A 17,223-nucleotide genomic window follows, 5' to 3' on the forward strand; every position below is an offset into this window, starting at 1 on the left:
ATACAGTAATCACTTGTCGATATTCACCGAACTCATAGCACCATGACACTGCAACAATCTGATGTAATGTTGATTGTTGTGGGAAATTGCTAATTGGTGTAAACGTTTGCAACATATCATAAACTCTGTCCAAGCACATGAAAATTCCATTGGTGCGTGTGCTACACCAACGAATGGGCGAGGTTATGTAACAACGGTTTCATATGTCGAACTATTGCACTGTAATTCGATGTGCGTAGAAATGTTCGCGCCAATTAAAGGGTTAATTAGGTGTCATTACATGGACAGTCTGGCTGTCTGTCCATCACCCACTAAAAGAGCGCTTTACACGTTCGTAACAATATGCAAATTCGTATCCGTGTCTGGATTTGCGGGATCAGACTTGAGCACATTTTCCCCATAGCATCACATGGCCCCGTGCAACCCGGACGTAACATAAATATGCTGGTCAGATGTGCAAATTTTTGCATTTTTTTAAAATTTAAGAGAAGAACAATTCAATTACAGAGAGCACAGCCATACTTTGCAATTGCTTTAATCGGTTCGTTGTTTCAAAAACGGTGCCAGCAAAGTAATTAATAAGTAATTAAGCATTAAGGATTCATTAATCAGATGCAGACAGGAAATTCATTTGCAAATTAAGGTAATCCAGTTATAACTCACTGAATGGTCTTTAGGAAGGTACACGATCTGACTGGCGGCAGACCGAGCGAACGACTCAAAGCACTACGAACACAGCAAGTTAAGAAAACAATATAAAGTTGGTGATTTGGCAGATTTCTGGCACCAAACATGCGGTGGCATTGATCACTGCTGCCACATGTGTTTGTTCGCTTCACGCCGAATATATCAAATTATCAAGATGTTGTTTACCACTTATCTGCCTGTTGCTCTGGTGGTCGTATGTGCCGAAGCTGGTCTTCTCCGTTCCCGACAAATTCAACTGCAAAATGCTCTTCAAGCGGCTAAGCTGCAGGCAAAGCAGTCCATGGGTAGCGGTACTACGCCATACAATTCCATGGCGCCCTCAGCTACTCCAGGATCCGTGACCTCGGTGCGACAATAAGAGCTAATAACGACTGCTTTCTATCACGTATTCACCAAATTCTAGGACTGCATGTGTGCTGCATTTAGGGTTCAAATGTGCCGTCATCGTCGGTGCCGGTGCCGGCAACAGTAACGGCTGCCCCTTCAGTTCCAACACCACCAGCGGGACCAGACATTGTGTCTTCTACAAGTGGTCCAGCCACACTGGGGACACTTCCAGCCAGCGGACCAGACAGTGAACAAGCTTTCACCATGACAGAGGCACCAGCTGGTCGGCCAGCTGGAACTGTTGTGGGCGGCACCACAACGCCGGCATCCAACGACGCGATCGTGACAACGGTAGCTAACCGACCGGCCTGCTCCGGCGGCTCCGGAAAGACATGTAATATCAAGGGTGGACCCGGACTCAGTCGACAACCGAACATCGTCTTTTTCTTGGCGGACGATCTAGTACGCGATCGTCAGGAATAGACCAAAACGGAATTTACAGGCGATTTGTGATTTAGGGTCATGCTGATCTCAGCTACGCCTCGGGTAACCTGCAGACTCCCACTCCGAATATCGACAAACTGGCTTGGGACGGCATCGCCTTTTCTCGCCACTATTGCAATCCAATCTGCACACCCACGCGATCTGCTCTGATGACCGGAAAATACACATTCCGCATTGGTATGCAAACGGCCGCCATCAGCGACGGCGAACCATGGGGTGTTCCGGTTGAATTTAAGATGTTCCCGCAGTATATGAAAGATCTTGGATACGATACTTGGGGTGTTGGAAAGGTAGGTTGTGGATCCGTTATGTTGTGGCGGAGTTCAATTCCGTAACTTTTGGGTCTTTTAGTGGCATCTTGGACAATCTGTTCGCGCTTTCTTTCCATGTATGTACAAGAAAACATAAGAAAAACCTTATGATATAAAAGCAATGGTTCAAGCGGAATATTGACCTTTGGACTGCTGTTCTATTCTGCAGCAAGCCGGGGCTTTGACCAAACGTATATGTTGATGTCCGGGGATGGTAACTGGTTCAATTACACAACAGGATGGGTAGGAAAACTAACCGCCGAAAAGTATAACCACAAGCCCATCGTTACCTATAATTTTATTCTCTAGATCACACCTTTTCCAGTGGCAGGGAAAATGCTTCGAGAAAACGGAAAAATTGTCTTTGCAAACGTCACGAACAACGCGTTCTTACCAGAACTGTTCACAAATCATGCCGAGAAATGGATACGAAATGCCAATCCGAATAATCCATTCTTCTTGTACTTCGCGACGACGGTGCCCCATACAGCGTTCGAAGACTACGGTGCCGTTATCCATACAATGCCACAGTACCAACTCCGTCCATCAGCTATCTCTTTCACGGACAAATATCCAAGCCGCAAGAAATACTTGGGTAATTAATTACTTCCACGCTCAACCATACTGCTGCTAAAATGTTATTATCTAAGAACTGTATAATCGTAGCCAATATCCAGTTACTGGACGAGCAATTCAAGCGAATCACCGACGCACTGACGTACAAAAGCCTCATCAACAATACCATCATTGTGTTCTTTGCCGACAACGGGGCTCCTATTCCACCCTCCTATCAGTTTGTACACGGTAGCAATCACGGAAGCAACTGGCCGTTACGACAAGGCAAGGGCGTCATGTTTGAGGGCGGTGTTCGCACTAACGGTTTCATTTGGTCGCCTCTTCTGCCTAAGCGTGGGCGCATAACCAGCCAGTTGTTCCACGTCACGGATTGGTTGCCGACAATGTACGAAGCCGCCGGTGGAGATGTTAACCAACTGGGCGACAAACCGGGTGACCTTAGTGGCATTAGCCAATGGAACTCTCTCTACAGTAAGCTTCAAATTATTCAATCAAGAGAATGACACCTTACAAAATAATATTACAGACGGGCTGAATTATGGTCCTCGCACAGAACTGGTGAATAATATTGATGGTACAAATAACCAGTACGCGATGATCTATCAGGACACGTATGGTGGTTTGTACAAGCTCATCGGCGGAGAAATATTCGACAATAGTTTCCTGGGATGGTTAGGCAACGCTTGACTGCGCCATATTTTATATGAAACTTTTAAAGAACTGCAACTGTTTAAAATCTAGGTACCGTACACCGGGTACCTCCGACAACGATCCGCAGACCGTCTGGACACCGTTAGCCGTTGACTGCGTTTTTCCACCGGGTGTGGAGGTCAGCAAATGCGCACCACATTTGAGTGACTGTTTATTTGACCTGGTCAACGATCCTTGCGAGCTGAATAACATCGCTGCGTCTTACCCTTCTATGCTTAAGACGCTGAAGGACAAGATTGCCGTGTATAACACAACGTTTTTCCCATCAAGAAAAGTTTCTTACGATCCGGCTTCCGATCCGGGTAAATACTGGGACGGCATCTGGGTGCCCTGGAAAGATCCTGTGGAAGTTATCGATAACCCACCTCTTACCTTTTTACCTTTTAACCCCTCCAGTTCGTACTAGGTCAAATGCTTTTGTAGCGTTTGTACATAATTCTTGTTTATTATCACAGTTTGTACATAGTAGAAATCAATAAAATAAACATGGTGATGGAGATGAGAGAAAATGAAATAAATACTCGTATCTTTCTTATATTGTCTTTGTACACATCCGGAACATTAAAGGCAAAACGAACCGAGAGAACTAAGTACCGCGCAAATTTCACTACGAGTACCACTGTACCAGCATGCACTAATGCTATGAACTGGCCCTGTGCAGATTTTCCGCGCATTAAGCACGAACGAACGAACAGATTTCGAACGGAAATGTGCTGATGTCATCCGTAACTGCAGCTGCAGATTTTTTAATTCGCAAAACTTGCGACAAAAACCGCCAAGATGTTATATTTCATACACATGGACATGGGCTTGCTGAACAAACTACTCTTCAGAAAGAGCACTCACGCGAGTCCAGCACTTGCGAAAGGCGGAAATAAACCGGCCAAATTTCCCTTTCTGACAAACAGAGTTTAGTGGAAGAATTATTTGGTATCGAATGGTTTAAAGTAACCCACCATTCTGCCATATTGGACGTGGTGCTCTAGGCCTCTGTTAGGGCGTTCAGGGATTTTCGGCGCTTATTAATCCCATCCAGTGAATTTTAACCCTTTCTATTGCTTCTGATGGCACTAGTAGGGCTTCCTTTACTTTATGGGTTTTACATTTCCCCCATTTTTTACCGTTGCCCTTATTCAGTGGGATGCCAGCCAGCACTTACTGGTTAGCACTACCTTACGCCATACGCGGCACTGACTTGTGAGATAAGGAGTTTAGCTATAGAGAAGTCTTGGCCAAACAAAACTGTGTGTAATACGTTTTGGCTGGGTATTTGCTGTTTACGAGTGAATATTTTGTTTACGAGTGAATATTTTGCTTATATATTTACATATTTGGAAACGCTATGATCCAGCCGCTAATCAGAAGATACCATAGAATGTGAGCGGATAACGAACCGGTAATCTACGTACTACGCTTACTCAATGACTAAACTACCTATATACAGATACATAGTAACCAACCAGAAGAAGCAGCAGTGCTCAATCGTACGGTACGTCTATAGCATGCAAGTTACAATGCACTTACTAAACGCTCAGAATTTCCGATATCTGATAAGTGCTTTAGGTTAACACACTCAGATGCAAATACAAGATTAAATAAAAGATGCATTCCAGACCAAAACACTGAAAGTGGTCGAATACCCGCAATGTGCATTTTGCACGGTTCCCGAATATAACGCGTTGTTAAGTTTTGACGGCAGTTTTAACGGTTGATATTAGAGAAGAGAAAAAGCTTAAGTAAGCTTTAAAAATAGGATGCGATAAAAATTTGACATGGCTGATAAGAGAAGTTTGTTAATTTTCTGCATCATATGGATTTGCGGCTCACACTGTAAACAGCGAAATAAATCCCAGAAACCAAACGTAATTTTAATTGTGGCGGATGATCTGGTCAGTTTGAATTTCAATGCGAATCTGCACAGACCGAATAACTTAATTTGCGCCAGACCCCAACCATTGCATAAACCTGTTTCAGGGGTGGAACGATGTTAGTTTTCATGGATCTGCTCAAATTCCAACGCCAAACATTGACCGGCTTGCGAAAGAAGGAATTATTTTGAACAATTACTATGTTAACCCCATTTGTACACCATCACGAGGTGCTTTGCTAACAGGAAAGTATCCGATCCATACTGGTAAGATTCGGAAACCGACAGCTTTGTGGCAAGTATGTACAACTATTGCATTGTCAATAATGCTGTTCTAGGCTTGCAGCAGGATGTTATTTACGGTGTCGAACCATGGGGACTGGGCTTAGAAGAGAAGCTGCTTCCTCAGTTCCTGCGCCATATGGGCTACAAAACACACGCTATTGGAAAGGTATACGTAACTGGAATATAGATGTTATGGAAATTATGCATTCCGCAAGGAGTTTACGATGTAACTGAAAAGCGCAGAAGTGAGTCCTCATGCGTGTTTACTGCTGCACCGTAGTATGAAGCTTTGAGGATGGCGAACATCAAAAACAAAACGCCCTGGTGATGAGTGACAATGCCGAAGTCTTATTAGACTTGAGAATTGTTCAGTAAATTAGTATTAAAGATCGCTATTTGTTGAAAATGGACGAGGTGGCGAATATCATCCATTGTTTGCTCCACACCTTTACACGTTTCGCCTTTTTTAAACAGTCAGAGCTTCTTGTATGATTACGGTATTGTAGGTCGCTGACTGCAGTGCCATTTGACCTTTTGATTTTTAGTGGCATCTGGGATTTTTCCAGTCCAATTATACTCCTAGTAAGTTTGAACTCAACACAAATCTGAAAGTTTGGACGTGAATGCATCATACCATGACCGAAATACAAAGTCAAAAAATGACTAGCCGTCGTCTCGTCAAAGGTCAAAGAGATGACAATTACGACCTTTTTGTGTAGCTTATCGCGGATTTGATAGCCACTTTGGAAAATGGCTTGGTCATGGTGACTACTTCGATCACGCAGCGCAGGAGGTATTGTAGCCGCTCGCAAATCGTGAACCGCACAGTTTGTCACAGTTTGTGTATTGTACTCTGTACATTTGTAGTGGGATGATTGGGCACTTGACATACGGCACAATATGGAGCCAGTCAAAAATTTGACCGGTCGCTATAGTACAGATATCTATTCGAAGAGAGCGGAAAAGATCATACTGGATCACAACACAAGCTCGGTAAATCTTAAAATACTGGCAATGAGGTTAACACCTACCGTACAGAGTACTTGCCAGGCTACAGATCACAAGTTATTTAGCGGTACCACGTATTTGACGGAAACCGTAATAAATTAAAGCGAATGCATGGGCTTTGCAGCCTTTGTTTCTATATCTGGCCCATCAAGCCGTTCACAGCGCCAACACGTACGATCCCCTACAAACCACCGTCCAGTATTACAACCGCTTCCCGCATATCAAGCACAACGGTCGACGACTCTTTGCAGGTAAGGCTACCTCACTCAGATCATACAGAATGCGAGTAGATTCATTAGATGCAGAAATATGCAGGTATGGTAGCCGGATTAGACGAATCAGTGGGGCGTGCCCATCGTGCACTACAATCTCGCGGCATGGACAGCAACACTATCCTCATCTTCACCACCGATAACGGTGGCCCGGCAGCGGGTTTCAACTACAACCACGCCAACAACTGGCCACTGCGTGGCGTCAAAGATACATTATGGGAAGGCGGCGTTCGGGGCAGCGCGTTTATCTGGAGTCCGTTGTTGCAATCAGCGGGACGGGTCTCCACCCAAATGATGCACATCACGGATTGGTTGCCGACCATCTTATCGGCCGCTAAGCACAAAGGTCGTCTAAGCGAACTAGACGGTCACAATATGTGGCGCGCATTGTCCGAAGATACTGCTTCGCCCAGAACGGAGATTCTCCTGAATATCGATCATGAGCGACAGATTTACGCATTGCGGAGTGCGCAGTACAAACTGGTTATTGGCTCGACGTACGAAGGCAAGTGGGATGGATGGTATCCTCCAGAAGGGCAAAGCACAATTTCGGATTCGCTGACTGTAAACTGTACTCCACCGGTTGACCCCAGCGTCAAGACTTCGTGCCAGCCGCTAACTGGAGCACCATGTTTGTTCGATATCGAGAAAGATCCATGTGAATATGAGAATTTGGCCGATATTATGCCGAGAAAACTGGAGGAGCTAATGAAGAAGCTAAGGTGGTATAATACGACCGTTGTACCGCCTAGAAATCTCCCCCATGATCCAGCTGCTAAACCGCAGTACCATAATTATATCTGGAGTCCATGGAAAGATTAGATGGATTTCTTTTGACCAAATCTGTCGAATGCGATTTTAGCAATCTGATGCTGCTCTGACCATTATTAAGTATGAAGTTTTTGTTCACACCGCCGGCACTTATACGGTACGTCCTACATTCCCCTGGAACCTATAACAGCTATTAGAATTTTTTATCAGCTCGCAACGACCGCGTCAAATTGAAACAATACAGCAAAAAAAGGTGGATAAATAAGCACGAAAGCTGACCGGCATATTTGCTGTTTCTAGACTACTTAGAAAAGCGCATGCATTGTGTACTTTGCTGCCAACAGTAACTACTGCAAAGCCGAATTAACATTCACAGTGCTCTTACATCATGATTGCATCAGGTATTAATTAGACAAGTACACGAGGTCACAGTTAATCCGGGCCGGGCTAAATCCGGGCATTGCCCGGCTTTGCTACGCCGATGTGTTAATATGGGCGGCAGATGTGCACGACGGATCGCAACAGCATTGTTGATAACACGCACTCGGAAAGGAACCGGTAACAATGCAACAATGCCGACTCAAATCCGTCCCGCAGAAAACTTGGCCACAGTCGCACTGGTTATCAGTGTTGAAATTGCACACCTGTTCGCTGAATCCGAACCGAATGCAGCAGTTGACTGCGATGCAAGATGTCGGATCGGTGCTCACTAAGTTGCAACACACTCCAATAGGTCCGGGAGGACACACCTGGGGAGGGCATATGGTAGTGGAAGAAAGCGTGGTGGTGGAAGATGCTGTTGTATATGCCGTTTGAGCCATACACAAATTAGCCGGACCACTTAGACATTCTATTAAAAAAAGAGCAAAACAGGAACTTTTCAAAAACGAATACCTCATCTTCTTAAAAACTGATTTCCCTTTCGGCTCAGTAACATCGTTTTGAAGTCAAAACCGAATTTCTTTTATGCAGCAAGTAAGGCTTAAAATACCAAATTCGATTGGGTATTAAGCTAAAAAGTAACAGGTGCCGTCTGTGGATATAAAAATACAGATACCGAAATATGTAGATTATACAGTGCGCTCGCTTGGTTTTTCAGCTGCATTTACCAAATACAAAGCGTAAAACTGCAAAATCACGGTAGGTTTTCGCGGTGAGCAACCGGATCCTGCGCTTGCGATTTATCGGTCGTTCGTTTACCTGTGGAGATTGTTCAGTTTGTACGCAGTTACGCAGTACTATGTGAAAGATCGAGTATATGAAGGGTGTAAATTAACCGCGTAATTAATTTTGTCATCCATGTACATAGTTAATTTAAAATTACGGCAGCAAAACTCTTAAAGATAAGTACATACTACAAATATGGGATATTATGACTGCACGGGACATACTATGTCAGGCATCGATCGGGTCACCGTTGTGAGAAACTTACAGAAAGAAACGCTTGGAAAGCATATTTTAAATTTGAAAGTGCGACGACGTCAACGATAGTGGAGACTGCCCGGATGAGAGTGAAATCTAGCCAGCATTTGTAGTTTACTTTCCTTGACCTTTCCACAGGAACCTTCGTCGTAAACATAAAGCTAATCCCGGGCACAGTTATTGTTGCAGTTCCGATAACACCATATTAAATCAGCAAAACCAATTTATTGTAGATCGAGAGCAGCAACTGGATATTATTTGCACATTTAATGTAATGAGCTTTACCGAAGTGTCTCGGGGCAACGGTTTTCATTGGAACTGCAATACTTTTAATTGGGATTGTTGCTTGGAAATGGAATTTCAGCAGTAAAAACGAAGTATTGGAAAATCATAGTTAAGTAATTTATTGTTAAGATGTTTTTTTTTTACCTTTCCTGGAATGTGAATGGCCCCTTGGGGGCCGGGGGTTTCTTTGAAACAAACTTTTTTCGTTTTCTTAATTATCAAAAATTTAAACATAATATTTAAATTTAAATGTGTTTAAATTTAAACACAAAGTCCGCAAACATAATATTTTTGTTATGGCATACAATGCAATAACTGCAATTTACCGGTTTGTAACGGTTTTTTGCAATAACCGGTTTACCGGTTTTTTGCAATAACTGCAATTTACCGGTTTACAATGCAATTTTTGTTTTCCATTTACAATAAAAACATTTGCCCCGAGCCTTGAGCTTAATTTACCTCTGATCGTAGTCCTAGCCATGTTTCCGCTGCATCTTGCTCTTCAGTACCTACAAGCCACACGGCATGGCAGTGCGTAATTGCGCCAAACTTCAACCGGAATCTTTGCTTTATGAAACTATTACGGCGGTTGCAAAGCCGACGTGAATTCGCCCTGTGGTTATGATCCAGGCACACATGGACTGTAAAATGGCTAATCACAAAATGACTTTGTAACTGAAGTATATTAGTACGCAGCATTACTACTGGCCCAGAATACAACAGCAAATTGACCAAAATGGACCATGTCCAGCAGATAACTGTTCGAAAACCATATGAGGAATGGCGTTTGTTATAGAAGTATCCCACACGAAACGTTTAGTTAGATATTTTAATTGACAAACTGCTCGTACAAAATTAAGAAAACCGTACAAAATATTAAACGTACTACCGTACAAAAGTAAGAAAACTCTCGACCTTAATGACAGATTTTGCAGATAATATGTGCGACCAAGGCAGCTGAGGGTGAGAGGTGAGAACTGAGCAGAAAACAAAAAACTCCTCTTTTATATGGTCTAATTTTGGTTGGTTTCAGTATTCCGCTGCAACAACAAAGGTAAACCTTAGGTGTTGGATAAAAAAATTTCGGGGCTGCAATCAGTAGCCTTGTTAACCTTATCGGTGTTGCTTTGGCATTGACAGCACTGGAAAGCGTAATCGTTCATCCCAGATTCCAGCGGTGCTGGTCACAGAATGCGAACTGGATCGTTCATCAATTTCAGAAACCGTAACAGTAAAAGTACAGTAACAGTTTCCCTCAAGAAATGGGGAACCTTAATATCGTTTTTCAAATAATCACTTTTCAGTGGTGGCTGAAACAATAATGAACAAACAGCAATCAAATCCAAACAGCGTTTACGAGTAGATAATTGTTTAATGAATAATGTTACGTATTGTACATGTGCTTGTATACCACAGTCCACACTCCACACTGCTTAGTTATAGGTGCCATTTAAAGAAAACAAGTGATTATTCCCCGATTTGCCGCTTTCGACAATGCGGGAAAAGAATTCGTATTAGAAGTGTACGTAGCCCAAACAGCACTAGATTAACTGACATATGTGACTCTTTGTTTATTTTCAGTTTGTTATCGGCTTCGCTTTTGGCTACAATAATCCAAACAGCGAAATTATGAATGAACATTTCCAGAAAACATATTCTTATGAATGTGTACAGTTGTACAGAAACTTTGGCCGGTCACGAGCAAAAACCTGCGCAAACTTTGTTTTGACATCGCTAATTTTATTTTGTTCTTAAAAATGAAATCATATGGTTACGAAACATGAAAATAGTTAATAACAAACCAAGCTGTTCGAGTCATGGCTAATCTAATTGAAACAACAAAACTATTGTTGTTCCTGCCGGCATTTTTCCGATATACCTTGTGAATCACTTATACCGTACTTTGCTACCGCGGAGTTCGACCAATGCACTCTGTGGTTAGTATCACCGGTTTGGCGCGCACGTTTTGTTGCACACCAATATGTTTTCTTTACGGAAATCGATCAGACGAACGATCATCGTACCAACAAAATTAATGACATTAGCTGATGTATTAACCTGTACTCACACCGCACTATTAGTAAATGCAACGGTATGGTAGTACTTTTGTAGGATACTATGAAAAACTCATCCTGAGTTAACCATTCACGAACATGCAACACTAACAAATGCAGTACTTGCAGCATATTTACTATTGTCTCAAGAATAACTTGACTTCGGAATTCGCCGGATACATCATTAATAAAAATCTTAAGTTATTCAAAACGAACAAGTAAATGGTTTCAAAGCAAATCAATCAAAAAATTTTTCCGGCTTACTGTGAAATATAATTGCGGATACATCCCACGACTGCTTTTAAAATGCGTCCTACACATATGAAAATTTTGTCATCAAGGGCAAACATTTTCAACGATACCACGTGACCGCAACACACAAATGAGTCACACATCGCCTAAAACAACCGCATACTCTAAAAAATAATTCTAGTTTTCATACTATACTTTTTTATACTCGGTATTGCTAGTGATTAATTACAAAGCATTTCACCAAATTAAAGTGTGCATGCGGCACGCGCCTGTACAATATATATAAAAGCATGGATAACGACCGTTCAAAACTCAAAGCTTGACATACGTAAATCGAAGTTATGCCACTTAATGCGCTGCAATCGGACATTGATTTTTTGTACACAGCGTGCGGAAGACAAGTTATTGTTTCTTATGTGTGTATGTTTGTTGTCTTTCACCTCCATAACGCTGCATTTTAAAGGTTGATTTTTGGCGCGGAAAGGAAAGTGTCGCCGGTAATGTACGCAGCCGCCGGTATCACATAGCGAAGCAGTCGAAAAACGTTGCTGTGACAAAATCTACTACACTTATCAGTATTAATACGCCCGTATTTGCTCATTACTTATTCAAATGGATATTCTACATTTATATTTATGCATAATATGCTTGCTGCCGGATTATATAAATGCTTTGTGGACGTACAATGCCAAAAAGTCACGGCCACATATTATCATTATTATGGCCGATGATCTCGTAAGATTTTGCCTCCAATTTCATTATAAATGCCATAATTATTACGCAGGGCAAACGTTTTGCTGCTGTATGCACATGCATTGCTAAATGTTTTTACCTTTAAAGCGTCATAGCTTCCTGTATTATTTTAAAGTCTTGTATCAAAAACGCTTACTATCATCGTTGAGTACAATAATTCGCGAATTGTAGTTTATACATGACTCTTGAGGATTCTAATAACTGCAATCTGCACAGGGTTGGAACGATGTCAGTTTCCATGGATCGCAAGAAATTCTTACACCACAAATCGATAGATTGGCACGCGAAGGTGTCATCCTGAACAATTATTACGTTACGCCCATGTGCAGTCCATCAAGGGCAGCACTGATGACCGGAAAGTATCCCATTCATACAGGTGCGATACCAGAAATTTTACAGTTTGCATCTGTGGACCTCGGTATCCACCAATACTTGTTACTCTCGATAAAGAAATTTTTGTGCTTTTACTGTAATTTATCTGTACAATCCAAATCCAAACCGATCCAGTTTTTTAAACTAAATAAGCTGATTTCCAAAAACGATATACGTTGTTACTAAACCAGCCGGGAAAGAGGTATTTTACATTTGGCTTATATAATTCCTGGTATCGAAGGCTTGTTATTATAGAAAAAAGGCGCCGACAAATAAGAACTACAAATCAATATGACAAAAATTTATTAATTTGTATGGTAGCACCACTTTTCGAACCCGGTGCCTTTCGACCAGCCAGCTTCTGCATTTACAGTTTTTGATTTCCTCATGGTTAGAAGATTTTGTATAAGTTTGTTGTACTATTTAAAAATTATAAACAGTATCTCAAGTGCTGTCTTTTTCGAACTTTTAAATTAGTGCTTTCTTGTGATTGATTATATAAATGGTGGCCTATTTTATGCCGAATCTGGTTAACTGAGTGACGATAGATGGACAATTTTGTAATATCTCACTTTGACAGCTTTTCCAAAATTCATAACTTGAGAGTTCAAGAACAGCATTGTTGTCTGGCCAGAAGAAGGTCAAGTTGACAGCTGGCACCACATAGCGCAAAATGGCATCGGAACAAACGTTGCATGTTGCCAGCATACGTAACACCCAGATATTATGTTTCAGGCATGCAGCACAATGTCCTCTACGCAGCACAGCCGTATGGGCTGGGACTGGAGGAAAAACTTTTGCCGCAGTATTTAAAGGAAGCGGGATACCGGAATCATGCTATCGGGAAGGTCAGCAATTTTTCATAGTAAAATGATTTTCGTCTTGGTTTCAGTTCGCTAAAGAATTTTCCAGTTCGGAGTAATCTCCATTTTCTTAACGCATTATCCTTAGAGCGTATATTTAAAATATACATACGTAGATATCGTTCGCATATGTATTGTGTGCGTAAATACAGATATCGCTGTAGTAATTTTGAATGGAAGCCATTAATCTAACAAAAATTTAAAAAGTTTTTGGATTGCCTTTGGGGACTTTGCCTGATTCCATCCTAAATTAATTACCGACTATGGTACAAGTACATGTAATAAATCTCGCGGCTTTATGCATTATCAAGTAATAATTACGTACTTGACATAACCTATGAGTTTAATTTGTCGCACTACAAGGTTTTGGCAATATTGTTTTTTTCGGATATTTGATTATTCCGGTTTTTTCGACCTTTAGTTTTTCGGTAACAGAATATGTCCAATTGATTATCGCTGCAGGTCTTGGGAAATTTATCCATAAAAAACTCATTATAGAGTTTTATACTGTACTTTCCTACTAAATGACTGGAATGTTAAAATTACGCAACTTTTTTGGCGCTTCTCCGTACACCGAGCACGTGTACAAGCTGGGATCACAAGCCAGATTAATTACGACCAGTTATTTCTGTTCAGCACAAACAATGGGAACGTTAATGAGCTGGAACCGTGAATCATACAGCATTTTTCAGTAGTTTGGCTTGACGCTTTATTTCAGTTTAATGATACGTTTAGGTAAAAAAGCTATGCGTTCGTTACCGGTTATTGCCGGCATGTGGCGGCAATTTGCTTAAAGGTGTGAAGGTTTAACCAAAGATTCGGGCGACGTCTATTGATTGTACAGACGTGAAAGACTGCATAGTTTTATACAAAAGCTATATCTTCCTGCCGAATGTTATCAACAAAAATTTAATGGTCACTTTTAGTTGGCATGTTCCATAAAACAAAACCCTGGATGTTTCAGTGAGCTCAGCAAGACGTTTTCATATAATGTACCGCTTATACATGTACAAAGAATGGCACTCAGCTATTTAACAAAATAGCTTAAATGCTATGAGTCGAACATGAATATTTCCTGTTTTTGTCTGTATTTAAAATGCGAGATACTGTAACACGGCGGTGAAATTTTATTTTATTTCTGATTATAACTCGTACTTTTGTTAACATTTTAGTGGCATCTTGGATTCTTTCACAAAAATTATACCCCGAGTAAGTATATATCAACACACACGATAAATCCTAACAGCTTTCGCACATAAGCAGTTTTCTTTAACACAATTTGTAATTAACTGATTTAAGGTCTAACTGCTCGTTTTTTACCAGCGTACAGAGGTTTCGACACCCATTTCGGACATTGGACTGGACACATCGACTATTTCAATCACACAGCTTTTGAGGTACATATAAAAGGCATTTATTTTTAAATAACTAGCTAAGTAGCGAACGTTGTGGTTAAGATAAGCTATCAATAAGATAAGCTATTCAGTAACTGTTAATGAGGATACCTCAAAGTTAATACCACATAAGCATAATTAATTTTTCAATAAGGCGGTGCTACACAGTTTCAGAATGTACCTGTGATTATTCTGGTACCATTGTAAATTAACATTGAAAGATGCATATAAACATGTGGAAATTGGAATTTGCGAACAATATCATAACTGCTTTGAGTAGCCTCCAGTGCCTGCTGCCATTTTCAGTTTGGAGAACTTGGCCATGATTTACATGATGGATTAAATCCGACCCGGAATCGTTCCGGCCATTACATTACCGACATATATACCAAGAAAGCGGAAAAGGTCATATTCAACCACAATACGTCCGAGGTAAACCCAGTGTTCCTTACGAGTAGTATGCTTTATGTGCGTTCATCAGACTAGTAGATACTGTACATATTGTGATGCAAGGTCATTACAAGTTCACCATATTGTTCATTATACAATTGTTTTGATAATAGCCGATGTTCCTATATTTATCGCACCAAGCTGTCCATGCCGGCAATGCCGATGATCCTCTGCAAACAACCGAGCGTTACTTTGCCCGCTATCCCAATATACAAAATCGCGACCGGCGAATATTTGCCGGTAAGCAAATGGCTGAACTTAACGATACAATCATGAGCACTAGCTAGGCAGAATTTAGCAACTGCGTTGTATTGCATAAAGGGATGGTCGGTGCCCTGGATGAGTCCGTTGGACGTGTTTATGCCGCACTCAAGGAGCGCAAAATGCTGGACAACAGTATTATCATTTTTACTACGGATAACGGTGGAGCAACAGCTGGATATGACCGCAATAAAGCCAGCAATTGGCCATTACGAGGAGGCAAAGATACGCTGTTTGAAGGCGGTGTACGGGCCACGGCGTTCCTCTGGAGCCCGTTGCTACTCCAGATTCCCAGAGTATCCACCCAGATGATGCATATTACGGACTGGTTGCCCACGTTGTTATACGCTGCCGGAATCCATAAATACATACCAGGTAAAATGCTATAATATAAATGTTACAGTGGAAGTTACTACAGATATATCTGAATTCGTTAATTTTGTGTATGCGTCTATAATATTGCCGATAACCTGGATGCAGAAAGCCGTGTGATATTATTACCTTTCCATATTTTCCTGTTGCTTGGTATACAAATAGTTATGAAATAAAAACTACTAACCGTAAGTTTGTAATGCAGAAATGCAAAGCCGGTCAGCTTTATCCTACACCGAAGATGACTATTATTACAATTATAAATACTGCGGTACAAGTCAGTTGTCGGCAGCGTGTAACTATTGTAGTTGAACGCCCGGCGCCATGAAATCCTTGCCAGGAATAATAATGCTGTATAATTACTTGATGTTATGTCTAGGGTTTCTGCATTTTGTTACGGCTGAAAGATTCTGGCTGTGTTAAAACGGAAATAACCTTTTCTTTTGGTGTAACCAGGTATTGACGGTTTCAACATGTGGCCGACACTATCACACAACTTCCCGTCACCCCGCTCTGAAATCTTGCTCAACATTGACCGACAACGTGGCCTGTACGGCCTGCGCGTTCGCAATTACAAACTTATTAAGGGATCCACGTTCGCCGGCCTATGGGACCGATGGTACGGATCAAAGGGCACCTTCGATGCTGACACTGACAACGATGTAAAAATACACAGCGCTCGCATAATCTGCCAACCGCCAACCGATCCCTCGGTCACCCAGAGTTGCCGGCCGTCGTCTGGGCCGTGTCTGTTCGATCTGGATGAGGATCCCTGTGAGTACCGCAATATCGCTGCGGAACAACCAGCAGTATTACAGCGCATGATGAAGCGTCTGGCGGAATACAATGAAACGGTGGTGCGACCGCGCAATAGGCCCATGGACCAGCAGGCCCGGCCCAGGTTTCATGGTGGCGTCTGGACCACGTGGAGAGAATAAAAGTATTACACAGTTTACAAAGGTCACCGGGAGATGGGTGTGGTTTTGTATTATTTTGTAACATGTATAGTATTTGCTTGGTGATAAATTATTCGAACTTGGTTCGTGAAGTGTACATGGTACAAGGTTGTATTATCTGCGGCAGATTCAATGTGATTTGTTAGACATTAGCGTCATTTTGTTGCGTGATGAAGTATTAAGACAAGTAATTAATAAAATTACACCGCATACACTATCGTGTATAGAACTTGCCAGAATCCTGCATTGGCAAATATAGGCGAAAACCGCTTAGTTGTTCACCATAAAGTGCACATATGAAGTATAGCTCAACTGGCGCTCAATAAAAGACGAAATATAGTTATGCACACCACAGAAATTATTATTAATTTTTATAAAGATTTTCATGTTTTCAAACTTTGAAAATCTCCAGCAACTGTCGTTCATTGGTTTCATACGAATAACCGCCA

General features: G+C 41.6%; 3 protein-coding genes across 6 annotated transcripts; all 3 read left to right on the forward strand.

Moving 5' to 3' along the window:
- The first annotated feature begins 803 nt into the window (after positions 1 to 803).
- Positions 804 to 3,655, forward strand: LOC129585196 (arylsulfatase B-like). Its single transcript, XM_055477787.1, has 9 exons — positions 804 to 1,054; positions 1,135 to 1,497; positions 1,554 to 1,829; positions 1,891 to 1,927; positions 2,020 to 2,093; positions 2,160 to 2,445; positions 2,517 to 2,897; positions 2,953 to 3,097; positions 3,168 to 3,655. Exons 1-9 carry the CDS (start codon positions 821 to 823, stop codon positions 3,541 to 3,543), a joined length of 2,172 nt encoding a protein of 723 aa, XP_055333762.1. The 5' UTR covers positions 804 to 820; the 3' UTR covers positions 3,544 to 3,655.
- Positions 3,656 to 4,781: 1,126 nt separating this feature from the next.
- LOC129585200 (arylsulfatase B-like) lies at positions 4,782 to 8,272 on the forward strand. Its single transcript, XM_055477795.1, has 8 exons — positions 4,782 to 5,026; positions 5,112 to 5,271; positions 5,343 to 5,455; positions 5,835 to 5,871; positions 6,009 to 6,082; positions 6,157 to 6,282; positions 6,422 to 6,548; positions 6,613 to 8,272. Exons 1-8 carry the CDS (start codon positions 4,910 to 4,912, stop codon positions 7,389 to 7,391), a joined length of 1,533 nt encoding a protein of 510 aa, XP_055333770.1. The 5' UTR covers positions 4,782 to 4,909; the 3' UTR covers positions 7,392 to 8,272.
- Positions 7,400 to 16,977, forward strand: LOC129585198 (arylsulfatase B-like). Of its 4 annotated transcripts, XM_055477793.1 has the most exons (13): positions 7,400 to 7,497; positions 9,983 to 10,017; positions 10,081 to 10,101; positions 10,188 to 10,284; positions 10,491 to 12,088; positions 12,323 to 12,482; positions 13,214 to 13,326; positions 14,514 to 14,550; positions 14,665 to 14,738; positions 15,042 to 15,167; positions 15,299 to 15,425; positions 15,507 to 15,821; positions 16,275 to 16,977. In XM_055477793.1, the coding sequence occupies exons 5-13, from the start codon at positions 11,966 to 11,968 to the stop codon at positions 16,754 to 16,756; spliced, it is 1,557 nt and encodes a 518-aa protein (XP_055333768.1). In that variant the 5' UTR covers positions 7,400 to 7,497; positions 9,983 to 10,017; positions 10,081 to 10,101; positions 10,188 to 10,284; positions 10,491 to 11,965; the 3' UTR covers positions 16,757 to 16,977. The 4 variants fall into 4 exon arrangements, with proteins under 4 accessions (XP_055333768.1, XP_055333767.1, XP_055333766.1 ...); XM_055477792.1 differs by having other exon boundaries at positions 10,188 to 12,088; XM_055477791.1 differs by having other exon boundaries at positions 7,410 to 7,497; positions 10,081 to 12,088.
- The last annotated feature ends 246 nt before the right edge of the window (positions 16,978 to 17,223 follow it).

Source organism: Paramacrobiotus metropolitanus, unplaced genomic scaffold (genome assembly GCF_019649055.1).
Source record: "Paramacrobiotus metropolitanus isolate TYO unplaced genomic scaffold, Prichtersi_v1.0 Parri_scaffold0000016, whole genome shotgun sequence".
Classification (NCBI taxonomy): Eukaryota; Metazoa; Tardigrada; class Eutardigrada; order Parachela; family Macrobiotidae; genus Paramacrobiotus; species Paramacrobiotus metropolitanus.